The sequence below is a fragment of the Aspergillus terreus genome, genomic scaffold, assembly GCF_000149615.1.
Source record: "Aspergillus terreus NIH2624 scaffold_6 genomic scaffold, whole genome shotgun sequence".
Taxonomy (NCBI): domain Eukaryota; kingdom Fungi; phylum Ascomycota; class Eurotiomycetes; order Eurotiales; family Aspergillaceae; genus Aspergillus; species Aspergillus terreus.
This window is the reverse complement of record NT_165929.1, coordinates 1,066,519-1,091,522: the sequence shown is the minus strand read 5'-3', so window position 1 is coordinate 1,091,522 and position 25,004 is coordinate 1,066,519. Positions and strand designations below refer to the sequence as shown.

At 52.5% G+C, this 25,004-nt stretch overlaps 7 protein-coding genes across 7 annotated transcripts; 4 read left to right on the top strand and 3 right to left on the bottom strand.

Annotated features, from left to right (window-relative positions):
* Positions 1-93: 93 nt before the first annotated feature.
* Positions 94-3,460, top strand: ATEG_04630 (putative SNARE-dependent exocytosis protein (Sro7); the record flags this gene model as incomplete). The annotated part of the gene is made up of 7 exons (XM_001213808.1): positions 94-180; positions 243-582; positions 641-2,221; positions 2,272-2,827; positions 2,879-3,000; positions 3,063-3,353; positions 3,435-3,460. The coding sequence occupies 7 exons, from the start codon at positions 94-96 to the stop codon at positions 3,458-3,460; spliced, it is 3,003 nt and encodes a 1,000-aa protein (XP_001213808.1).
* A 1,085-nt stretch (positions 3,461-4,545) lies between these two features.
* asf1 (nucleosome assembly factor ASF1) lies at positions 4,546-5,593 on the bottom strand (the record flags this gene model as incomplete). Its single annotated transcript, XM_001213807.1, has 4 exons — positions 4,546-4,960; positions 5,025-5,333; positions 5,392-5,431; positions 5,485-5,593. The coding sequence occupies 4 exons, from the start codon at positions 5,591-5,593 to the stop codon at positions 4,546-4,548; spliced, it is 873 nt and encodes a 290-aa protein (XP_001213807.1).
* A 603-nt stretch (positions 5,594-6,196) lies between these two features.
* On the top strand, positions 6,197-9,517 carry rna14 (cleavage polyadenylation factor subunit RNA14; the record flags this gene model as incomplete). Its single annotated transcript, XM_001213806.1, has 5 exons — positions 6,197-7,105; positions 7,181-7,612; positions 7,674-8,676; positions 8,737-9,444; positions 9,501-9,517. 5 exons carry the CDS (start codon positions 6,197-6,199, stop codon positions 9,515-9,517), a joined length of 3,069 nt encoding a protein of 1,022 aa, XP_001213806.1.
* Positions 9,518-12,013: 2,496 nt separating this feature from the next.
* On the top strand, positions 12,014-14,947 carry ATEG_04627 (putative eukaryotic translation initiation factor eIF-2C4; the record flags this gene model as incomplete). The annotated part of the gene is made up of 5 exons (XM_001213805.1): positions 12,014-12,217; positions 12,276-12,388; positions 12,447-12,786; positions 12,837-14,688; positions 14,751-14,947. 5 exons carry the CDS (start codon positions 12,014-12,016, stop codon positions 14,945-14,947), a joined length of 2,706 nt encoding a protein of 901 aa, XP_001213805.1.
* Positions 14,948-16,286: 1,339 nt separating this feature from the next.
* ATEG_04626 (SAGA histone acetyltransferase complex subunit SPT7) lies at positions 16,287-20,018 on the bottom strand (the record flags this gene model as incomplete). The annotated part of the gene is made up of 4 exons (XM_001213804.1): positions 16,287-16,926; positions 16,985-17,670; positions 17,727-18,862; positions 18,932-20,018. 4 exons carry the CDS (start codon positions 20,016-20,018, stop codon positions 16,287-16,289), a joined length of 3,549 nt encoding a protein of 1,182 aa, XP_001213804.1.
* A 601-nt stretch (positions 20,019-20,619) lies between these two features.
* Positions 20,620-21,336, top strand: ATEG_04625 (VanZ family protein; the record flags this gene model as incomplete). The annotated part of the gene is made up of 2 exons (XM_001213803.1): positions 20,620-20,644; positions 20,708-21,336. The coding sequence occupies 2 exons, from the start codon at positions 20,620-20,622 to the stop codon at positions 21,334-21,336; spliced, it is 654 nt and encodes a 217-aa protein (XP_001213803.1).
* A 744-nt stretch (positions 21,337-22,080) lies between these two features.
* Positions 22,081-23,515, bottom strand: ptpB (tyrosine protein phosphatase PTP1; the record flags this gene model as incomplete). The annotated part of the gene is made up of 3 exons (XM_001213802.1): positions 22,081-22,926; positions 22,986-23,251; positions 23,344-23,515. The coding sequence occupies 3 exons, from the start codon at positions 23,513-23,515 to the stop codon at positions 22,081-22,083; spliced, it is 1,284 nt and encodes a 427-aa protein (XP_001213802.1).
* Positions 23,516-25,004: the final 1,489 nt, after the last annotated feature.

The window sequence follows — 25,004 nt, the reverse complement described above, 5'->3', positions numbered from 1 at the left end:
TTCTCTATTCTTCTTCATTTTCCTCTTCCTCTTCATCTCTCCCCTTTGTCTCTCCCCAATCTACATGCTGGCTCCCAGTCTATAATCCCCAAAATGGCGCATTTCCTCAGAGGGAAGCAAGCCGGCGTCCAGAAGGACTTTTCCGAAGGCTTGTCGCCGGATTTGTTTGGGCTCGATGATGTACGTTCCAGTCCGCCTTTCCCGCAACCCCATCTTCTAATGAATGATCCTGTTCAATCTAGTTTGCCCGCTACGGAGTGAATTCTCAGATTAGCGCCATTGCATACGATCCTGTCCAGTCCCTCCTTGCCCTTGGAACCAGCGACACCCAGTTTGGAAGCGGCCAGATCTATGTCTTCGGCCAGCGTCGTGTCTCCGTCGTCTTGTCCCTACCCCGGAAGGCCTCCGCCAAATTTCTCCAGTTCTGCGCCGACAAGCTGGTCAGCGTCGATTCCAAGAGTGAAATCTGCGTCTTCTCGTTGGAGACCCGACAAACCCTCTTCTCATATGCGCCGCCGAGCTATGTCAGCGCTCTGTTGACGGATCCTAGTCTGGACTACGCCTTTATTGGTCTGCAGAACGGTATGCGGGGTGCTTTTCTACAGTTTCTTCCCAGACGTGGCTGATAATACTTCGATAGGCGACATCATCGCTTACGACCTTGATCGGGAAAATCTCACCCCTTTCAGAGTCCCCAACCTCTGGGCCGAGCGCAATCCCCGCGCGCGCATTTGCCCCGTCATTTCATTGTCCTTCTCGCCGCGCGATATCGGGAAGTTGTTGGTCGGCTATCCCGAAGGTGCCGTTGTATTTTCATTCAAGCAGAATGTAGCCCAGAAATACTTCCAATATGAGGTTCCGCCGGGTGCCTTGGGTGGGAACTGTGACGTTCCTTCTCCCAGCCTGCGCCGACCTCATTTGACCCGGGCATTGTGGCACCCGAATGGAATCTTCATCTGCACTGTTCATGATGACAATAGCCTGGTGTTTTGGGATACCAAGGACGGTCGCAAGATCATGGCGAGATCCCTCCAGGCATCCAACATTGACCAGCCGGCTGCAACCCCCGATAGACGCCTTTCAGCTGGTGAGGCGGTCGGTGTGAGGGACCCCATTACCCAAGTGATCTGGTGTGTGAAGGAGAACGGCGATGACAGCGGACTCTTGGTCGCCGGTGGTCGTCATAAAGCCGAGCCTAACAAGGGATTGACCTTCATCGATTTCGGCCCAACTCCCAACTACCAGACCTCGTCCTGGGCGATCATATCGGGCTACTTCCAGGACCCGAAACAGGTGATGAACATCCCGACTCCCCCCGGCGCGGATGTTGTCGATATCTGTGTCATCCCCCGCACGTCGCCGTACTACGCCGGTGCTCACGATCCCATCGCCATGATTGCTCTTTTATCTTCGGGAGAATTGATCACCATGAGTTTCCCAAGTGGCCATCCAATCACTCCCACTAACATGCTCCACCCTTCCCTCACTTTTGTTCACCCTTTCGTGACCAAGACGATACTGACAGAAGTGGATCGTTCGGCATGGTTGGGTCTGAGGGAGCGGAGATCGCAAGGTCCGAAGTTCGTCATGGGTGGTGCGGAAGCAAAGAAGCTCCTCAAGCGCTTCGAAAACCGGAATGTCATCACCACGGCGCATGCAGATGGAACTATCCGTCTGTGGGATGTCGGCCATGATGATGAGATTGAAAACGGGGATATGATTCAAGTGGATCTGGCCCGTGCTGTGGGCCGAGTACACAACGTGGACGTCACTGCGATCTCTATGGGAGGCTCCACGGGTGAGCTTTCTGTTGGGCTTCGAAGTGGTGAGCTGGTAGTGTTCAGATGGGGCAACAATGCAAACTTTGGCCACGAGGAACCTCCTGGCACTAACCAAGGTGCTGGACAGTTGACCAAGATTACCCATCGAACCGACCCCGGATTAAAACAGGGTCTACTGCCCCTAACGCTTCTGAATATGGAGCATGGTCCCGTGACTGCCGTGAAGCATAGTCAGGTTGGTTTCGTGGCTGTCGGCTTCGAGGGTGGCAGTGTTGCAATTCTCGACCTGCGTGGGCCCGCAGTTATCCATACTGCTCAAGTATCGGACTTCACAAAGTCGAATAAACGGGGGAGTTTCTTGAAACACCGCGGCTCAGAAGATTCCGCCCCCGAATGGGTCACGAGTATTGAGTTTGGCGTTATGACTTTGGAGGGAGAAAGTAAGATACAATGAAGCCAATCTGCATACATAGTACTAACAGTACTCCAGATTATTCAAGCATCTGCTGCTTTGTGGGCACCAACCGGGGTCATGTTGCAACGTTCAAGATCCTCCCAGCGGATAATGGAGCCTACATGGCAGCTTTCGCTGGGGCGAGCTTGTTGGACGACAAAGTCTTAAGCATCGTCCCACTGGATGCCGATAAGGGCAATCCTGCGCTGGCCACTCCAAATGCTGTTGGTGGTCTAAGGAACGGAGTTAGGACGAACGGTGTAGTCATTGCAACGACCGTTTCGGGCTGCAGGATTTTCAAGCCAGCTACATCGAAAGGCGCGCATAAGACCTGGGACGATTATCTTTGTGATGCTGCTTCAGTAGTCAAGGTCGAGGGCCGAGGTTACAGTTTGGTTGGACTTTTTGGTGATGGCAATGCGCGAGCTTTCTCTATCCCCGGCCTGAAGGAGATTGGCTGCAAGCCAATCAATTACATGGCCGATATGAGGCGTCTCTCAGAGTCGACCATCTGTTCCAATGGCACGGTCTTGACCTGGACTGGGCCATCGGAAGTTGGGCTCTTCAATGCCTGGGGCTCTGGACATCAGCTGTACGTGCATCACTGATTCTACCGTGTGAAAAGTTACTGACATTTCCACAGTCGCCATTCAGAGGATCAGCTCTTTAACCCGCAAGCCGTCATTCCCCCACGGCCTACAATTTCAAACATCCAATGGATCTCTGGCACACAATATGTGACTCCTGCTGATATGGATCTCTTGAGTACGTCCTCTTAATCTACAACATACTACCCATTTACAAGATGTGCTAATATGACCTTGTAGTCGGTGGCCCGGAGAGACCCCCGTCCAAGCGGATGCAGGAGCAAATGCGCGCCGAGGAACAAGACCGACGGAGAGCTTTGCGCGAGGGCCGAACACCGACAAATTTATCCACGCAGTCCAGCAGTAGCCAAGAAGGCTACTGGTCTTACATGCAACGCCAGGTGCAGGAGCGCACGCAAAACCTCAATATGGCCGGAGACTCGATGGACCGCCTGGAAGAGAATAGTAGTAACTGGGCCCGGGATGTCAATAAGTTTGTCCAAACCCAGAAACGCAAGGCAGTGCTCGGCGGTAAGTAGTAATGATTGCTCCCACCCCCCGCCACAACCCTTGTCAGCTGCGTTTTATAATATCAGCGCTAATGTGAAATAGCACTGGGATCAAAGTTTGGGTTCTAAGAGAAGTCTATGAAAGTGTTGGCGAAGCACATTAATCTGGTTATTTTCAAGGCCTAGTTTAGGCTACATACCCTGCCTTGTTGGCGTTTTTTTATTACAGGTAGCAGGTTGATGATCTTTCATGTACCACAGGTGGTTTGATAATGCATGCTACACGCTTCTCATGAATCCAGTTAGTTGTAACAAGTTTTATTGACATTCCCTTGCTCTAACCAACGCCTTCACTTGGCGCTACAGTGCAATATACTGCGGTTAGTCTCCTTATCGTGATGCCACGAACGGCCGTTTCACAGCACTTAGGTACCTACCTGTATGCGATTTCGACGGTATAGAGTTTGCAATCTAGCGGTGAGTCGGGACAATCGGGACAAATCACTCGAAAGCAAGTTGCAGAGACGAGGTGAAGAGTTCTCGTGGCGGTCTATATCTGCTGGGTAAAGTTTTCTCGAAGTCAGAGGTTTTTCTTGGATAGACGCACGCGCATCTGATCTGCGAGTTCACCCTCTGTTCGTGCGGATCGCGACCTGCTCTGCATTCAACAGGACAGTGCACTTCGTGGACAAGTGCCTCGTGTGGACCCCTCTACACCTTACATGCTGTCTCCGCCGGAGTGACGTGGGCAAAAATGAAGAGGGAGGGTGCACGCAGGGTAGTTGTGTAGGGCATGCAGAATAGGTACAGTTTTGGTCGGGACAATTCATCGTCTCGGTCCTACACTACAGGTCCTGTAAGGGGCTCGAAGTGTCGATGGCTTCGGGGTGTTCCGCGAGCTATGCTACCGAAGGACCTGCTATCCCTCGCTGAGGCTGCTTTGATCTGAAGTTTTGTGTGGAATTAAGCGAAGGCTGTGCTAATATTTTTCATTCCTTATATCGTGGTGTTCTATATCATAAACGAGGATATTGGCAAATAAATATACGGGATAGAGCGTAGCGCCGCGAAAGGATACGTTCTGTCGTCATGAAACGTGCAACCAAATCATAAAATCATTCGGAAATGGGTAAAAAAAAAAAAAAAAAAAAGGATTCTCCGGGGGGTAACAGGCGCGATTTTGGGACGTAGTTTCAGGTGGTGGATGACCCAATTCAATGGACCATAACCTCCGACTGATGAGGTTGGGGGGCAGCGGGATTCGCCTTGTTACCGTTGGCAGGCTCATCCTTCTGCTCAGAGTCGTCGCCCATTTCGACGTCCTCGTCGCCATCACCACCGTCTTCCTCCTCGAGTTCATCATCGTCATCGTCACTTTCATCCTCAATGTCCTCACTCTCGGCGTCGGAGATATCTTCCTCCTCTTCGTCCTTGCCACCGCTGGGCTCGGCGCCTTCCATTTCGTGGTCTTCGTTCTTATTATCTTGCTTCTCGGCCTCGGCGAGTTCGCGTTCCAAGGCGGCCTCCAGCTCTGCTTCTTCCGCACCGTAGGCGCCACTATCGTCGTCCAGGTTATCGGCCTCTGGCTGGTCTGGCGGGTATTCCGCAGGGGCGGATTCTTCCGAATCCCTGTACACGCGGCCGTGTTAGCAGGCGAATGGACCATGAATAGATAGCACATTAGATCTCATACCATTTGATTGCAAACCGAGTCACTCTGGGCTTTTCAGCAAGAATGTTCCGGCGAATTCGCTCAATGATGGGCTTCGCAGGGGGGTCCGCAGCCAGCTCCTCCGAATCATACTCATTGTTTACGTAGTAACCCACTCGGACAAACTCCCTGCTGTCGTAACTGCAGGTGAGAAGAATCACGGTCACTCCGAGAATTTCGGATGTGGGGATCCGTTTGAGGTCCGGAGGGTCGGCTTCAAAGATGAACTTGTTGACGCCGACCGGGATAGGGCCGACCAGGAGCGAATCGAGTTCTTGGTCATATTCGGAGCTGTTGAGTATACATTGTTAGAAGATTGATTGGGTTGTAATCATTGAGAGTGTCTTACGAAGTAGCAGAACCGACGTAGGTGAGCTTCCATTCCAGATCTGCGTACGTTGTTAGGGATGAACGAGCGTAATGGAAAGGATGCGAAACGGACCCTTCTGAAGCTGTTCCAAACACTCAAACGTGATTTCAAACTGATACGGGTCCAAGAAAGAGGCGGGATTGTTGACAATCTTGACCCCAAGAAGACTGACGACCGACATGGTGGTGTGGTATAGAATGAGACCTAGGACTCGAGGAAGCGGCAGCGGGGTATCTTGGAAGGCGAAGTGACCAAATTGACCGAGCGAGGAAGTAGAGTGGAATTAAAGGAGACGGACCGACGTCGCACAAGGGAGAAAAAGTGATGCGAGAGGAAAGGAGAGAGAAAGACCCATGGAAGGGAGAGCAAGACGCAGCTCAAATGCAGGCGGCGGCGGAGGAGAGGGAGAGCAAGTAATTAAATGAGCGATCACGACGCGCCCACGCGTGTTTTCTGCTTTGGGAGGGGGCGCGCTCACCGCCTTCCAGCCGGCACGTGATCGTTCTGCAGCTTCTGTTGAGAACTGCCATCATCCATCCACGTCTCCATCTCTTTGTCCTCCTGGCCATTACTTTGGGATTCTTTCTTCCTTTTCACTTCTCCTGCGTGAGAGCACTGCTGCTTGTCTGCCGTATGTTTATCTTTCCCCCTGTCCTGCATTCACCTCCCAACCTCGCCCTCCAGCCACCGATCGACAGTCGCTAACCAGCTCCCGCCCAACAGCGTGCTCTCTCTCCCTGCGGAAACGCCTTGGTCGTCGCAATTGAGATCCCATTCTCCTGTCATGGCCGAAGACGACGCCGAGAATGCCTTTTTCCAGGCTCAGGCAATGAATGCGGACTCTGTGGACTACACGGCTGTTAAAGAGCAGGGCGCAGATAGTTCAGATTCAGATGATTATGATCCTTCAAAAACACTGCAAGATCAATATTCAGATTCCAAGCCAAACGAAAATGTTCCTTCAGATGTTTCCCCCTCCGATGCGAACCACTTAGGTGCATCTTCCGTCCCCGTGTCCGACCCCGACCCTAGTCAGCCAACTGGCAGTGCCTATCCTTCCCAGACTCCTTCACAAACCGCATCTCAAGCGTCGGCCTCGACTCCGGCTCCCGGATCGACGTCGACGCAGCCAAAGACCAAGACAATCGGGGGGTTTGTGGTCGAGGATGAAGACGACGAGGATGACGCGGGTGATGCGGATTATGAGCCTCCAGCTGTACTAGGTGTCGAGGACATGAGTACTTTACCAATCAATGTGCCTCAGCAACCCGTTTCAGGAAATGCAAATCAAGCTACTTCTACCCCTGATGTATCATTGGATGAAGCTGCGCAGGAGTCTGCCAGTGCAAAGAATACCCCCAATAGCTCCTTTCCTTCTGTTGTTGCTACTGCTGCTGCTCCTTCTAAACTTGAGGCATCTACTCCTTCGGGTCCGGAATTGTACAATACCCCGACCTTGCAGTCGGATCCCGCGCAAGGGAGCGCGGCGCCTACGCCAGCCCCTGATTCACCTTCGGCTGCGAAGGGTCGACTACCGCACGATCGTGTGGGGATGTTGGAAGACCGTGTCCAGGAAGACCCTCGGGGAGACATGGCTGCCTGGATTGAATTGATTAACGAACACAGGAGTCGCAATCGCATCGACAATGCCCGTGATGTGTACGAGCGTTTTCTCAAAGTGTTCCCTTTCTCGGTACGTTCGATATACCTCTCTTCTCCTTGTGCTTTGCAGCGGAACGGCCGAGAGATCAAAACTGACCGCATACAGGCGGAACAATGGGTGGCATATGCGACGATGGAATCGGAGCTTAATGAGCTGTTCCGTCTCGAGCAAATATTTAATAGAACTCTCTTGACGATCCCTGATGTTCAATTGTGGACGGTGTACTTGGACTACGTCCGTCGGCGTAATCCTCTCACCACCGACACAACAGGGCAAGCCCGGCGAATTATCTCCTCCGCGTATGATCTGGCTTTGCAGTACGTCGGTGTAGATAAGGATTCCGGCTCCATTTGGGCCGATTACGTTCAATTTATTCGTTCTGGCCCAGGGAATGTTGGCGGCTCGGGCTGGCAAGACCAACAAAAGATGGATCTGCTTCGCAAGGCGTATCAGAGAGCCATTGCCGTTCCAACCCAAGCAGTTAACACTCTGTGGAAAGAATATGACCAATTTGAGATGGGTCTGAATAAGTTGACTGTGGGTTTCACTGTTTTCCTTCTGTGATGGCGTTTGTTTGCTGATATTCCATCTGCAATAGGGTCGCAAGTTCCTGCAAGAGCAGTCTCCGGCATATATGACTGCTCGTAGCTCTTACACCGAATTGCAAAACATCACCAGAGATCTCAGCAGGACGACCCTGCCTCGGTTACCGCCCATTCCAGGCTCCGATGGCGACATCGAATTCGCGCAGCAAGTCGACATCTGGCGACGCTGGATTCAATGGGAGAAAGGTGATCCGTTGGTGCTGAAGGAAGAAGACCAAGCCGCTTTTAAGGCCCGTGTGGTCTATGTGTACAAGCAGGCATTGATGGCTCTTCGGTTCTTGCCGGAGATTTGGTTTGAAGCTGCGGAGTTTTGCTTTTTGAATGACATGGAAAGCGAAGGAAACGACTTCCTGAAGCACGGTGTGGATGCCAACCCCGAGAGCTGCCTTCTTGCCTTCAAGCGCGCGGACCGGCTGGAAATCACCTCCGAATCCGAACAAGACCCCATCAAGCGCGGTGCAAAGGTTCGGGAGCCATACGACAGAGTCCTCGATGCGTTATACGATCTAATCTCGAAAGCTCGCACGCGGGAAGAGCAAGACGTCGCTCACCTTAAGGACACGTTCGCCAAAATGAACCCTGACAGACAAGCAAGGAACGAAGAGGACGATGATGACGAGCAGAGTGAAAGCAAGGCCAGGGAGTCGATGGAAAACGCCCAAATTGAAGCTGTTCGCAACGCCCACGCTATACAGATTGGAATCCTCTCCAAGACAATTTCCTTTGCCTGGATTGCTCTGATGCGTGCCATGCGTCGTATCCAGGGCAAGGGCAAGCCGGGTGAAATGCCAGGATCAAGACAGATATTTGCCGATGCTCGCAAGCGAGGCCGTATCACTAGCGATGTGTACATCGCCAGCGCGCTCATCGAGTACCACTGCTACAAGGATCCGGCTGCTACCAAGATTTTCGAGCGAGGAGCCAAGCTCTTCCCGGAGGATGAGAATTTCGCGCTTGAATACCTGAAACACCTGATCGACGTCAACGATGTCATCAGTAAGTCACTCATCGCTTCTCCCATAGTATATGTATGCAATACTGACATTGCGTTCGCAGATGCCAGAGTCGTGTTCGAAATGACGGTGAGAAAGCTGGCCTCTAATCCGGAGAACGTGCACAAGGCGAAGCCCATCTTTGCCTTCCTACACGAATATGAGTCTCGATATGGCGATCTTGTCCAGGTCATCAACCTCGAGAACCGCATGCGTGAACTCTTCCCTGAAGACCCGACATTGGAACAATTTGCACATCGTTACTCCAACCCTTCCTTTGACCCTACGGCCGTGCGACCTATTATCTCCCCCTCTCAGGCACGCCCGAAGGCCGCGTATCCTATCGAACAGACCATGTCGCGTCACGCCACTCCTACCCCGAGATATCCCGATGCGTCCGTCACAAACTCACCCAAGAGGCCGTTGGAGGAGTTTGATGATGATCTGAACCGGCCACGGAAGTTTGTTCGGGCCGAATCACCCTTGAAGACGGCCCAAAGACGACAAATGGACCAGCAAAAGCGCACGCCGCAGACCCTCGTTAGCCAGGCAGCGTCACAGTACCGATCTCAAGGCTCACCCGCTCCGCTGCCACGAGAGATTGTCCATCTGTTGAGCATCATTCCTCCGGCATCATCCTATAACGCTGGACGATTCTCGCCGGAGAAATTAGTTGACTTGATCCGACGGATTGATATTCCTGCCTCGATCTCCCAGATTCCACTGCCCCAGTCCGCTCAAGGCATGGGGACCGGGCAGGCACCGTTTCCTGGTATGTGATGCCGCTCCTAACCATCTTCACCTAAGCCCCTGCTAATAATGATCCAGGCATGTACCGTTCATAATATACCCGAATATAACTCTGAATCTTTGGACGACAGCAAGTCTCACCGGGCTTTGCACCCCTCTGGCTAGAGGTGGACCAACGTGGAATTTGAAGTGTATAGTTATCTGGCACCTCATGGCTCTTGCATTACGGAACGGCGTTCTTGCTTGGATTAGCAATTCGTGGTGATAATCTTTTTCCTTTTCGCTTCGACCGAAGTCTGGGAGAATTTGATTCGGATGCCGCTTTCCTTGCTTTTTGTACCTATGTTTGGATATGTCCGCGCGGGTGCGGCTTGTATACCTAAGGTATTTGCCTAGTGGCCATGCAGTCTAATAATAGGGGGTGACGTACGGGAGATAGTTTTCAATCCACTCATGAGACGTCCATTCTTTCCAGACTCCAAGACAGTACCCCGAGGAGTATATGTATTAAGGTAGATGCATGGTTCAGATGAAATTGACGGAGAAAGTCTACGTAAAATGCGTCAATGATTCAGGACAACTTCTGGCGGAAAACAACATTGATGAGTCTTTTGAGGCTCTCGTAAACTCAAGTACCTAGGTATGTACTATCGATGAAGGCTATGAAGCGATTGAGAAGTTTTCAGAGAAAAGGGGGAAGGAATCAGGCATGAAAAGACATGCCCACCGTCCACAGATTCTGCAAACAAAGCACTCCTAATACTATCATACCTGGTAGTTCTCAGGCGTGTACGCACTCTGGATGTACGCATTCTGTGAGCACGTGGGACCGGGGTGTGTCGGAGGGGTCGTTGCATAGACATTGAGGGTGCAAACGCCTAGGTAGATGTTCCAAGATCAGGGAGGACTTCCATATTTGTCCGCAATGTACGTGGATTACGTACTCAAGTAACCGTGGGAAGCCGTGGCTCTCTTGCTTCTTGCTTGTTCGCCTCCAAGCAGCCACGGCACTTCGTTGCAGTGAGAATCGTCTTGTGGGTTGACCTGTCACGGAGTCATCAACAGCTTCGTGGCATTGCGAAAGGGCTTCGCAAACGCAGCTTACTGTATAGTTGAGAACGAGGGCTTCGCAGCGAGATACGGCCATTGTTTTGGTCTTCAATGGCCAAACAAGTTAAGGTGTCGGAATACTCCTCTATCGAAGCTCATGGGTATCCCTCCTAAGTCGTTTCTATACCTTCAAGTCGTCTGGCCCTCTTGGAGGCAATACATGGAAATTGAACGACAATACCATAACCGGAGGGGAACTTCGACCATGATGATAAAGATATACGCGAGGGTACTGGACAGAGGGTGTTCGATGTCCATTCGAGGGTTTGCGTTTCCCCGTCGTGTGTGGGTGATCAAAACAGTGCCGGTTTGTACCCTCATCGATCAAAACAAGAGCGGATATGGATATGGTACACGAATCAACTTCATAAGCTTCACCATCGAACGGAAAAAGTGATTTCCTCTATCAATACACCCTTCTGGGTATATCTATCAGAACAGACTGACTTGGTTTGGTGTGGGAAACTCGACTACGAAGATACTACCACCACAACCTGCCTACCTGCCTGATACGGAAACCTGATACTGTTCCCAGTGTTTCTTCCTCCCACCTGCTCCTGCCTCCCTCTTCCTCTTCCTCTCCTTCTTACTTCTTCCTCTACTTCCTTCCTTCCTTCCTTCCTTCCTCCACTCCACCTCTTCACCTCCACCTCTTCACTTCCACCACCTTCATCTTCCTCTCTACTCTCTTCTCAACTTCTCTTCTTCATCCTCCTCTGCTTCCACCACTCACTACCTCTCTTCCTTCACCTCGCCATCTTCCTATCGCTCACCTCATCCATCACTTCTAGTCACTTGAAGCTCTCCTCTCTCCTTCACCTCCTCTTCTATCACGTCCTCTACCCTCCTATCACTTCCTACCAGCATCAAACCCCTCAATTCCTCAAAATGGCCACCGTCAGTGATCCGGCCTTGGACCAGCCCGAGCTGGCGACCGACATGTGCCGCAATATCGATTTGCCCATGGGGGCGTTTTCGGTGAATCGCCTGGTAAGTCCTCGCCGTCTTCTCTGCGTTCACCATCCGCCACTATTGTCTACTTCAGCGCCTTGTTATCCCTCCTTCGGTTGCAACTCCTTTGCTGGAATTCCTTTTATTCATTCATTAACTAGCCCTGGCACAAATATCCCCATCGCGTTGAATGATTCCTTCCTTTGTCAGTCTCTCCATCTTCATCCCTCCCCTCCTCGACCTCTTCACCGCTGGCGCCCTGCAAACGCCAGCAGCAAACAGTCGCGGAAATTCACAGTCTTCTATCACTGCCTGGACGTGACTCTTGTCTCCCTATTCCCCAAATGTATTTGATTTCTTCACCACAATGTACCTTTCAGGGGCTCCTTCAGCTATATAAACCCCTCTGTCTCTCTGCCAGTTCGTCCGCCTCTTCCCATTCTGTCTATCATCCTCCCCGATCCATTCCACCCTTACCTTCCGAGTTGCTCTTCTCCTCTTTCCCTCGTTCTGCTGCTTTCCCTTCCACCATGGAGAACCCCGAGGAGATTAACAAACTCCCTGGTGGCCTCCGTCATCTTCGGGTGCGTGATGCTGACGAACTGGCCAAGTATGCAATCCCCGTCAAGCATGTGCCCCGTCCGGGTTTCAATACGACGGGTAAAGAAATCGAGGTGTCCATGAATGCCTTCAACATCACCGCGTATCCCACCAAAAATGTCTACCAATACGACGTAAGTGACCTGGAACTCCCGAATGACTGGCTAATGTCATATGCTGAAACTCCATCAGGTTCACATTGGCTCTGGTGCCGAGAAGGATATTGTCATCAAGAAGGTCTGGAACTCCAATGCTAGAAAGCAAGCTCTGAAGCAGATCGTCTTTGATGGTCAGAAACTCGCATGGTATGTCTTCCAACGTATACCACACTTCCGAAGTAGCAGGTGACTAACTAACTCACAGGTCGACCAACAACTATGCCAAGGGCGTCAATATCTTGGTCGACCTCGATGCTGAGCAGGGACGCCCGGGAGGCAGAGCAAATAATTCGTTCCGCCTCGTCGTGAGACCAACCAAAACCGTCAATCTCTCTGTCCTTCACTCTTGGCTTTCGGGACAAACTTCCATCTCAGACGCCGTGCTTGAGGCCCTGAATTTTCTCGACCATGTCCTCCGCGAATACCCAAGCACCAAATTCCTGGCGCTCCGCCGTTCTTTCTTCGATTCCAATGGCGAAAACAAAGACCTGGGCGGTGGTGTGCTCGCCTTCAAGGGAGTTTACCAGGCAATCCGTCCCACTATCGTGAGTGTTGGACCTCTAGACACACCACATCGAAGCTAACTTCGTCCTAGGGCAAGTCTCTTGTTGTGAATATCGATGTCTCAAACTCCTGCTTTTGGGCACGTACTTCTTTTGTCGGAGCAGCCATGGCTGTGCTCGACAGCCGTGACCATCAACATCTTGCCCATCAGTTGGCTCCCGTTTCGGACCGCCACGGCGGCACTACTGAGTCGACTGGCTTCTATGAGGTCCATCGGCGGCTGAGAAAGATCCAGGTGCAGCCCAACTACGCCAACTGCCCCCTCAAGGGTACCACCTTCACAGTGAAGGGCCTCATCAACTCCAACGCCCGGGATTACACTTTCGAAATGACTGATCGCGCCACTGGGTCGAAAAGAAAGATCAGCGTTGAGGCGTACTTCAAGATGAAGTACAACCATGTTCTGCAGAAGTGGCAGCTTCCCTTGGTGGAAATGACTAAGAAAGGAGTCTTCTACCCCATGGAGGTCTTGACCATCCACGGTCTTCAAAAGTACCCTTGGAAGCTCAACGATATTCAGACGTCGCAGATGATTCGTTTTGCTGCTGCGCGTCCCTCTGACCGTCTCGCCTCCATCTTCAAGTCGAAGAAGATGCTTGATCACGCCCATGATCCGGTCCTCAACACGTTTGGCCTCAAAATCAGTGACGACATGATTCGGACCAAGGCACGCCTTCTGCCCAACCCTGAGCTTCAGTTCGGCGGAAACCAGAAACTCAATCCGGGAACCAATGGTCGATGGGACTTGCGAGGGAAAAAGTTCTATCAGCCTAACAAGAAGCCTCTCGAAAGCTGGGGTGTGGGGTTCTTCCCTGGCAAACGGAATGCCATCAACCGTACCCAAGTTGAGAAGTTCGTGGACGAGACGATGAAAATCTATGGCGGCCATGGGGGCAAAGTTACTCAACGCCCACTCGTTATGGAGCTCAAGGAGGACATCGCTGTCGCTATCAAGAATCTTTACAGCGCAACCGGACAGAAGTTTCAAAAGGACCCCCAGCTTCTGGTGGTCATTGTTGCTGACAAGAACTCTTTCAATTACACCAGAATCAAGAAGTCTTGCGACTGCCGCTGGGGCGTGCCTTCTCAGCTTCTGCAAGCGGCGCAGGTCGCCAAAAACAACCCCCAGTACATCTCCAATGTACTCATGAAGGTCAACGCTAAGCTGGGTGGCACGACCGCGAAGATCATTCCTAAGACGCCGGATGCTACGCTGAAGCCCATGTCGATGATCATCGGCGCCGACGTGACTCACTCACCCTTGGGGGTGTGGTCGCCTTCGATGGCTGCCATTTCTGTCTGCGCAGACACGTTTGGTGGCAGATATTGGGGAGCGTGCGAAGCCAACGGGGAGCGAAATGAAATAATCAATCGCGCCAATATGGAACACATGTTGACTCCCCTCGTCCGTGAATGGATGAGCACAGTTGGAGGGGGTCGTGCTCCTTCCAACGTCTATTACTTCCGCGATGGCGTGTCCACAGGACAATTCGAACATGTGCTGCAACAGGAGGTCTTCAACATGAAGGCCATCTTCATGAAACTTACCCAAGAACAATGGAAGGGTAAGTTTACCGTTGTCGTCGCCAACAAACGCCACCATCTTCGGGCCTTCCCCAGGGTTGGCAATCCCACACTCGACAAGAAATCCATGGCCGATAAAAACGGCAACCCAGTCCCCGGGACACTTATCGAGAGGGATGTTACCAGCCCCCACGATTGGGATTTCATTCTGTACTCTCATATCGCCTTGCAGGGTACTTCGCGTCCCGTGCACTACCACGTTATTCTGGACCAGATCGGGCACAAGGCTCATGAGCTCGAGAACATGATCTATGATCATTGTTACCAGTACATGCGGTCAACTACTTCAGTGTCGCTATGTAAGTTGCACCATTATGGTTGAGGCCTCATCTACTGGCCTTGCTAACATTTTCTTTCCTAGTCCCTGCCGTGTATTACGCCCACTTGGTCTCCAATCGGGCCCGTTGCCACGAAGATGTCCCCGCCAGCTCTGGACCTCAGAGTGGTCCTGAAGTTAAGCTTACCAACCCGAAGCCCAAAGATCGCCCCGTGGATCCCAGGCTACTTCCACTGTGCGGCTCGTCCAACCGACTACCATTTGGAATGTGGTACATCTAGTGGTGGCGCATGTAGTTGCTGGGGATGGAGATTGCAAACATTTTCAACATATCTTACCGTCGTATGCCGTGCACTTTGACTCTCCACTCTCCTGTCGAGCCTTCGTGGTTCTTACTGGCTTTGTTTTGCTTTTCTTCTTTTTGTACCAACCAACAATGGCTTCATTCTGTTTCTTATAATTTCTCCTGGGCCGACATGGAGACCAGGGAACCGACAGCTGATTGACTAGGACCGACCGGCCTCGCCGGGCTGGATGGACCTGGACGACAGGTAGTTGGAGACCAGGTGTCCGATTCGTCCCCCAGGATAGTTTAGTTTTGCACCAATTTTAGCTCTTTCAACCACTATACTCATGTGGATGCAGCTTGTAAATGGTCATATCACGTAGTATTCTTCAGGGCAGCGCAGTATCTTTGCCGTATGGTCGACGCCCGATTGCCTGTGAAAAGTCAGGTCTATTGGTTTCGTCGATGATTTAAGAGTCAACATCGGCCTTAGAAAACGACCGTCGCGAGAAAAATCCCAGGCTCTTCAACTCATCCTCATTGGAAATTAGCATGTTATGTACGGTTACCACAAAACCGGCTTCTACCCACCCACCCAAGGGTGAATGCAGCAGGATCGAATAATACCAGACAAAGTTATAAAGACGAAGAAGATTAAAATCAACCACAGGCAACCAGACAAGGGCGGTCATACATGTATCGACAAGCCAGAATGAGTCGCTGCTCCGCGCGGAACACAGGCGCGAAAGGATAATTCAGCATATAATATCAAGAAAACAAGGGATATAAAGGTACAAACCACACCGTCTCCCTCACATGAGAACAGAGGGAGCAGTGGCATAGAAGAGAAAGAGTTCAATGTGGGAATCGGGATAGGGCTGGGTAAAAATTGAAAAGGAAAGAAAGTTGAAGGGCGATAAGAATCCATCCATGTCATGCTGCGCCGTCAATATAGCTGTCTCTGATGATTTCGGGTGTCTTTCCATTCCGCATGTTCCATATGCAATCCGTTGAAGCAAAAGAAAAACAGGATATAAGATAAGAGAACCAACCAACCCAATGAGATTGCCGCCAGAACCCGCAACTAACCCATTAACCAATGCAAATCCAATTGTCTGTATGTCCGTTCGTCTGCGGCGGCAGCTTCTCCAGTGCCGATAACAGGTCGAAGGATCAAAACAGACAGATTGTTATAAACAAACGAAAATTCATGCCACAGTGGTAAATATACTCAAAAGAAGACAGAGACGAAAGAAAGAGAATCAAAAGGTATAGGTAAATGAGAAATGGGACTACAGTACAAGGCCTGGTGTCGATGTCTCTGCTTGGGTCTATCAGGACGCATCGCCCGCCGTTCCATTCGTCAGGGGCACAGCACTGTCGTTGGTCTTGTTGTCCGTGTTGGGCACATCAGCACTAGCCTGGACACCGGCAGCATCGGATGTGAGAGGGTTTTCCGCTTCGCCTTTCACATTGGCAAAGTCAGCTGCGGAGACCCCATCGACAGGGGCATCCTTGTTCTTTAGATCGGCGAATGCTGGGTTCGAGAGCTTCGTCCCGTCCATGTTTGTGGAGGCTTCGTCGCCTTCTGCGGTAGACCCAGGGAGGCCCAGGGCTACTCCGCTGTTCTTCTTGAGCTTCTTCTTGCTGGGCTCCGAGTTCGAAGTTGCAGCTTTTATAGCTCCCGGCTGGCCAGGGGCGTTCGGGGGAAGAGGACGCTTCTGCGGGCTGGATGTTGGCCCCGTTGGTCCAGACGGTGGTGGAATCTTGCCGGAAGCTGGAAGACGAGGTTTCGCAGCCATCGGTCTTTGCTTGGGGGGTAATTCAAGATCTTCCACCAGAGGTTCATGGTTGTTTGCTTCCAGCTTCGCCTTGAAGAAGGATTGTACCAGGCCGATTTGCGATGATACCGTGTCCTCTGTAATACGTGGATACGCAGGGGGAGGCGGAAACAACGTCACGGCTTGTGCGGCACTGGGAGGAAATGTTAGACTGCGTGAATTTTCTTATCAGACCACGTTGTTCCACATACCTGGTGTTTTGAGCTTGAGCTGCATTGTACATCCTGTTCTGGAGAAGGTGAAGTGGGACGCTAAGAGTAGCAAGACCAAACTCTCGATCTAATCCTAGCTCCTTGAAACCGAAGAAGTCTTCGTCGATGTCCTCGGCAAAGTCACCACCGATGAATTGCTCACTTCCATCGGCGAACGCGTTGGAGCCATCTTCGCCCCCATCTGCCAACGCAGGCCGCAGTAACTCAGACAGCAACGACCTGAGGCGATCATGCACAGTCGAAAGTTTCGTGCTGAGTCGCTCCACATCGTCCTTGATATACGACTCGAGATTCTCAATGTCGACACCAACAGAGGATAATGTGTGGAGGACGATTTCTGGTTCTGTGTATGCCCGCTTCCATTGGGACTCGGAGGTGCTTTCGGCCACATCAGTGGCAGGAACTTTGGGCGATTCCATGTAGCACTTCATGGTCTCGCCGATTTTCTGGAAAAAATCCGACGCAATGTCTGTCACAGCGTCCAGAGCCGACGGTTGATACTCTTCGAATCCGGTGTGGTAAAAGATTTTCGCGACGGAACGTTGCAAAGCCGACTTGCAAACCCAAGGAGCGATCACAGGGCCTTCATCGTTCATTACGTGAGGCATCACATCCTGTTCGACGAATGGTTCGGGGTTATACTTTTGAAACTGGTTCTGGTACATCTGGGCCAATTTGTTAGTCCATTCGAATCTGTGCGAGTGAAAATATCATCCCTTACCTGAGACTGCAGTTGCATTTGCTTCACGATGCCAATTTTGGAGCAGATCTTGCGCGTCTCCTGCATCTGTCGCATGTTCTTGTCCATCGTCTGAGAAAGCTTGCTTTCCGGCTGTGTGAACAAGCCCTTAGGCAGGATCCTCAAGAACTCCTCCGAGGCATCGATAACATTTCCGTCCGAGTCTTCTCGCCAAAGCAATTGCGGCGAAAGGTCCGGAACACCAGACATGACATCGTAATAATCAGGGATCACCTTGTCCTCATCCACCTCGATCCCCTCAGCCAGGGTCTCGCTGGCAGGATCGGGCTCCATGGCTTGCGAATTGGCCTCACGAACCTTGTCACTTTCCGCGCTTATTTTTTGATTCTTCAACCATCTTCTCATCCCAGCTTTTGTTCTGAGAAGAGCAGGCTCCTCGGCGTTTAACTTATCGCCCTTGAAAAGACGGTGTCTCTCCGCAGCGATCACGGCGCGATCTTTCTTGGTCACTTGCTTCCAGACCTTATACTCAGGATCCTCCAATTCGGCACTGGGACCGGATAGAGCGCTCAAGGCAACGTTCTGTGGGGCTAATCCATCGATCTCCATGGAATCGCCCTGGCTGCCTGGTACGCCGGCCGCTACCCCAGCAGGGTCTGAAGGGGTATTCGTCCCCGGGGGCGGCGTTGCAAACCCATTTTGCGTTCCTTCCATGGGTACATCGGAGTCAGCGCGTGTCAGAGGCGGAGGTTGCGAAGACGAAGCGGGTGGCTCTGAACCGCTGGGAGTGTGCCGAGCGGGTGCAGTTCCTTTCTTAGCTGCCGATTTCCCTGGTGCTTTTCTGCCGCGAGATGACATGATAGGCTCGTCGTCACTTTCTTCGGCGCCGTCTAGCTCTGCAAGCTGCAGTCGGCGCTCCTCAGCCTCGACCTCAGCGCGATCCCGAATGACAATGTCGGGAATAAGAGGGACAAGCTTTTCCGTCTCCTTCTTCATGTACAGAGCATGCTTGCGCAGGAAATGGTCCGGATTGGTATTGTACTTGAAGCAATTGGACCAAATCAAATTCAGGTCATCGACGAACTCCTGTTTCGACTTGTACTGCAAGGCTTTGAGCTTTTTTGTCATGGTGCCGAGGTCCATGGGATGTTTGATAACTGTGTTCGTTCAATTAGCGCGGTTCACATTGGCTTCACAGAGGTGAGTAGGGAGGAGATAGATCATACTTGTATAGTAGTCAGGCGCATCCCGCTTGTTGACACGAGTCAAGAAAGCAGATGAATGTTCCGTCATAGCCTTCAGCTCACTGAGGACCTTCTCCGCAGCTTCATAGAGCTCCTCCTGTCCAATTTTGTCCTCGCTAGCCCACTTGCTGCGATTCTTGCGGACCTCGCTCATCAGACTTCGGAGATCCGCATCTGATGCCTGCACCATGTTGCGCTTCATATCAATCCGAGCGATCAGGTTCTTGAGGGTGAGACTCGACGCGCCCAGGTTGGCGTTGCTGAGCGAGCCATAACCGTTCGAGGTAGAGTTCGCATTGTTGCCAGCATTCCCTTGACTCGACATTTCCGCTTCCACTTGGCGCTCAGACTCTTCCAGCCGCTGTTGATCCAACATGGCATCACGATCGTTTTCGAGGGTATAAAAGAGGGTGTGGAAGCTCCGCCGAGCAGCCTCCTCCGTGGCCTTTTTGTCCTCCTCCAATTTCTTGCGAATCTCTTCAAGGGTCTCCTTCTTCGATTCTTTGGAGGTATCCGTCCCCGAAGCGTGGGGGCTGGGGGACGGCACGCCACTGGGGTCTTGGGAGGGCACAAGAGACTTGGGTTTCGACGGGGAGGGGACGTCGGCATCCGCATCGTCTTCATCTTCGTCGTCGTAATCATCGTAGTCATCATCATCCAGCTTTCTGGCGGGTTTTTTAGGGGGTGCCGGGGGCGGAGCGGGCTGGTCGGCGCGTTGGTTCTTGGCAGCGGCTGGCTCGTCCGGGTTGTCGGCGGCGACGGGGGCGCCTGTCCCCGAGTCGTCATCCGAGGATTTCTGGTTGGCGAAGAGGTTATTTATTTTCGCCTCGCTCTGTTTGTACAGGTCGCGGAAGATGGCAATGCGCGGGTCCTCCTCGGCAGCCATATCAGCTTCCGATATCAGATTACCCGCGTGAGACCCATCGGCATCAACCGAGGCGCGCATCTGGGGGGTCCGGGGCGCGGAGAAAGGTTTGGAGTAGCCATTGACGGACCGCGGGTCGAGATGGTCATCGGGAGGCCGCAGGTGTCCTGGGGGCTGCCAGGTGTGGTGATGTCCGAGCGACATGCTCGCTCCAAGACCCCGAATCCGGGGCGGGCGAGGGGGCTCGTTTCTCCACGGTTAGGATCAGGTTCGGTCGGACGACGAGGGGGGTTGGGGAACCGAAAAAGACATCTAGAGGTAGCGGGTGGTCGGAGGAAACGAGAGAAGATGTTTGCCGGGCCAAAAGAGATGGCGCGGAGAGGGAGGTTGATGGAAAAGCGAAGGGCCCGTTCGGTACGGAGAAGGAACTCTGCGTGAGCGGAGGAGTTGAAGTTCGTACCGGGGCGGAAGCCAGTTCAGACCAACCGCGCAGTTTTCTTCCGCCGAAGTAGATCTTGCGACAGAGAACGAGAGGGGAGTACAAAGAAAATGAGAGTTATAAAGAACCGAGAATAATGACAAAATTCGAGAGAGGAAAACACCCACGGAGACGAAAAGAATGGGGCTCTAGGGGGTGAAGCGTGGTGATCGAGAGACAGAAGGACGTTGATGTTCTTGATGCATTTCCCTTTTCGCTCAGCACATGACGCACCCGGCCACCACCCAATGCAACACTCATCATAATCTTCTTCTTGCTGTATACCCAAACCTTTCACCACTCTCCAACGACAATTCACCGCTCATCATGCGAATTCGCTACCCCTTCGCCGGTATCTCTCTCCCATCTAACCCCCTCCATGTCACCTACCAGGCACCGATCTAACCTCCTCCAGGCGCCTTCCTCTTCCTCGTCATCTTGGCCGCCTACATCGGCCTTCTTCCCCACAGCGACTCCTCCAGCATCCCGTCACAACTCCAGCCCAATGACAAGTTCCTCCACGTCGTGACCTTCTTCTTGCTCTCGCTCATCTTCTACTGGATCCCCGACACCACCCGGCGTCGCACGCTGCAGCTCACCCTCCTCGTCTGCACTGTCGCATTGGGCATCGGCTCCGAGATCCTACAAGGTCTCCTCCCGAATGGCCGTGCCTTCGACCCCTTCGATCTCCTCGCCAATCTCGTCGGCAGCCTCGGCGCCGTCGGTCTGTGCGGCTGGTACCACCGGCGCATGCTGGAGCGGCGTCGCAAGGCCCGTTTCGGCGCGCTGGGTGATGGCGCCGCCGACGACGATGGCGATGTCGAGCTGGGCCTGCGTCGCGGTGACAGCCAGGACGGTGTCGCGGAGGGTCTGGGCCCGCAGGAATCGGGCGTCATGACCCTCGAGCAGGAGGTAGATAATTGGGACGAGAACGCCGTCGATAACTGGGACACCGAGGATGGCGTCGACGGGCCGGATTCTACGGCGCCGTCTCGCACGTCACCGCCGGCGGCGGTGGAGGACACGAAGAAACGGAGCGACTAATGCGGTCGACTTGTTATCACTGAGATGAGATGGCTGGCCTCGGATCTATGTGACGTCGTCTACGCTGTTGTGATGCATGATGTATTATGTATGGCTCTTCCTTATTTCCTCTCTCTCCATCCTTTGACTCCTCTCTGTTGGTCGTTTGACCACATTGTCCCTTCGACTCGATTTTTTTGTGACGCATTACGAGGCGTGTTTTGATCTTTGCGTTTCTCTTTTGGCATTTATTAGTGGGACAGAATCCCCAGACATTGTTCATGGACTTCTGGCGTTGTAAATAACATGGGAAAGCGTGATTGTCTTCAGCGCTAAGTATCGACGAATCCAAAAGCTACTCAACGCATCCTCAATCTACTTCATTCAGCTCAACCGTATAACACAAACAGAGCTGTCATTAGTGCCTCGTCGCACAATCACACAAAACCAATAATGTTACATCAAGTCTAATGCTAAGGTGATAACCAGAGAAACCGCGTCAAAGGGGATATTGTGTCAGGGAGTAGATAACACATGGATAGCGGTCAGAAACTGCAAGCAACAGGTGGAAGATGCAAAGCGCAGGTGGTATAAACAATATTCAGACAGGAAGAGGAGTATGCAGTGCGCAGAAAAACAAGACATCAACGTAAATGCAAGCCAGGACTCATGGTTAGTCGTAAAAGAAGCGTGTAAACATCACAGGGCAATTAGGAAATCATATATACGTGAACGAAAGCGCCATGCCGGGCACTCGGCAGAGGTTTAATAATTGTCAGACACCTCGGGAGTCCCCGACCAACTCCTTGTCGGCGTCGGAGACCGATCTGGAACAGGTTCCAGTTCGGGCTTGGACGAGCCCAGGAAATCTGACTCGTCCGACAGCTTGGCTATCTTGGTCGATCGCTCATCTGACCGTCGCCCGTTGGAGTCGGGGATCTTTCCCAGCTTCAAATCCACCTGCTCCCGCAGCACCTCATAGATGAAGTGCAACTGCATTTCGTTGTAGACCATCATCATGCGTTGCTCACGCATCTGGTTGACGGTCTCGAACACGGGGTCCACATCGGGATCGGTCGCCTTGAGGAGTTGTTCCGACTCAAGCTCGAGCAAGAGGTGGTCGAGCGCAATGAAGGTACCCGTGCGACCAACTCCAGCGCTGCAGTGCACAATGCGGGGATTGTCTGGAGTGCACTTTGACGCAGATAGCTTGATCAGATGGAGCAGAGCGTCGCGATCCTCGCCTTCGGGTTTGGAGTAATCCGCCCAGCCCGAAAAGAGGAAGTGCCAGACAATCTTCGACTCGGATCCGAACGTGAGCTGAAGTTTGCGAACTTCCGAGCGCGATTGAACATCGACCACTGTTTCCAGCAACGTGACATGTCCCAGCACCCCGTCCTCCATGTCCTCCTCGGAGTCATCGTTGGCAAAGTGGTCGCTTTCGTCTTCACGCAGGATTATGGTGGGATTCTGGCTGCTGAGGGGGAAGTACTGGGAGCACTTTTCCCGACCAGACTCGAAGGTCTGGGTGAGCATGACGATCACGCCGACGTCTTTGGTTTCATGAAAGACCATCTGCCAAAAGTGTGTGATATTTCCCAATTTCGGGCCCTATGCAGAAGAACGAGGTTAGAGACAGCCTGTCACAATGAGGTGACACCCGCACTCACCTGGGTGGCTATGTATCTGCGTTCCTCCTGGGAGAGGGAATCCCTCAACACGATCGGCGACGCATTGATGAAGTCGCACTTGCCATCAGGCACCCGCAGATGAATGCGAGAATTTGCCCACGCCTGCACATTCATGTATCGATTTCTCGCCTTGACCTCCGGGTCATCCTCCAAAGCCCAGCGATGCGAAGGATCCTGGGCCATAGTGCCTTCGTTTATCCGCGCTCTTTGGATCCATTCGAGTTCGTCGAATTTTTGATGGATTTCTAAGACGACACGATGAGCGACATGACCCGAAGACAGCCCGACGAAACTATCCGCCAAAAGAAAGTGAAAGAAAAGCAAAGAGAAGACTAACCTTGAAGCGACTGGCACAAAAACGGAGGAACCTCATCCGTATCGCCCGTTTCCAAAGCCGGCCTGTCCAGCTCGGGGTCGTCTACGACCTCCAGCCCCTCCTCGTCATCATCGGGCAGACCGCGCTTGGTCGGCGGGACACTGGTGTCGATTTTGATCGTGGGGTGAGCCATCTTGGCCGCAGCGATCCTCTGGAAGGCTCGAACCTTACCCAGGACGCCGCGCGCCTTACGCGAGACCCGCTTCCTGGTCGATGAAGATTTCTGGGGACCGGTGGGAAGGCTGAAGGTGTCAGGGTCGGGCGACGGCGAGCGGGAAGGCAGTGCCGTGATAATTTCCCCTCCCAGGCCGTCGGGTGGATCGTCGCCTGCGGCGCTTGCGGGTGGTGGCAGGGATGATATCTGTAGCGCGGACAGATCGGGACAGCTGTGGAAGCTGCCCCTCGACGTGATTTGCTTGGCCAGATTTTTAGATCTTGCGCGATCACCTCGGAGCCAAATTTTCGATGAAGCAACCGCCTGTCGCGCGGCCCCGTTGGCGGTTAACGAGGTTACGCCCACGCGCGTGTTATGCACTGTGACGGATGTTGCACAATGGTGGAAATGGGTTTGCGATGCGGTTTGATCGCCCTCGGGGAAAAGGAGGGACGAGAGTGGCGGGTGCGGAATTATTGCGACAGGAAGACTGTTGATGTTGCTGCAGACAGCAAAAGGAAAATCGTCGAAAAAAAGGCCAAAACTGTGTACGGAAATCTGAACAACCGCGGCGTCTTCTGCAGACCTCAGCCTTATATTATATACCTTAGACTGTTTCAGCGCAGGGGTCGCGTGGTTCGATCGGGAAGAAATGAAGTCTGTGGAGCCCCAGTATTAAAGAAAGGACATGCGCACACGTCTTGGAACCAAGTAAAAGAACAATCACAAAGAAGGAATGAAAGGAATGAAAGGAGGAGAGAAGAATAAGGAGGGACGATCCTCAAGGCGATGCCGAACAGATATCCTGAAAGGGAATAAATTGACAGGCAGTGATGTAATCAGGAGGGAGCCGGAGAGATTCTTCAGCGACCATGGGACCGAGAAATGAACAGATGAAGATGGAGAACCGGATAATTAAATAGTGCAAGGTATAAGTACAATATGATCACACTCCTCTACTCCGGATCCATTTGCGCCTGGATAATTTCATTGTAATAAAACAAAAACAACCCATCCAAGAAACTGAATGAAAGCGGCGGCCATGCGCCGAAGACAGCAATACTGCCGTTGTCTTCTTACTGTTATGGGATGCTGAGGCGGACAGCCGCTCTCGGCATTCTGACTGGCCCGTCACTCTCCTGTCAACACCAAAAAAAAACTTCGCCTTCGTTTCTTCCGTTCGCTTTCTTCCCTCTTCTACTCTATCCCAACCCTCTCACCCCTATTCTCCCCACAGGGACTCCTTCACATCCATATGCATTCCCACTCTCCCCCGTAATCCTTGAGCTCACTCATCATGGTTTTCCGGGGCTTCTGGTTCCGAGCCCTTGAGGTATGTGTCCCGAACACGCATGAGGGTCCCTCAACCGTCTTCGGTGATCGCTAACAAGATCTTCGATTAGGTTTGGTTGACAACCCGGGTATGCACGTTCCAGGATACCACTCCTACCTTGGTCCAGTCCCCTCC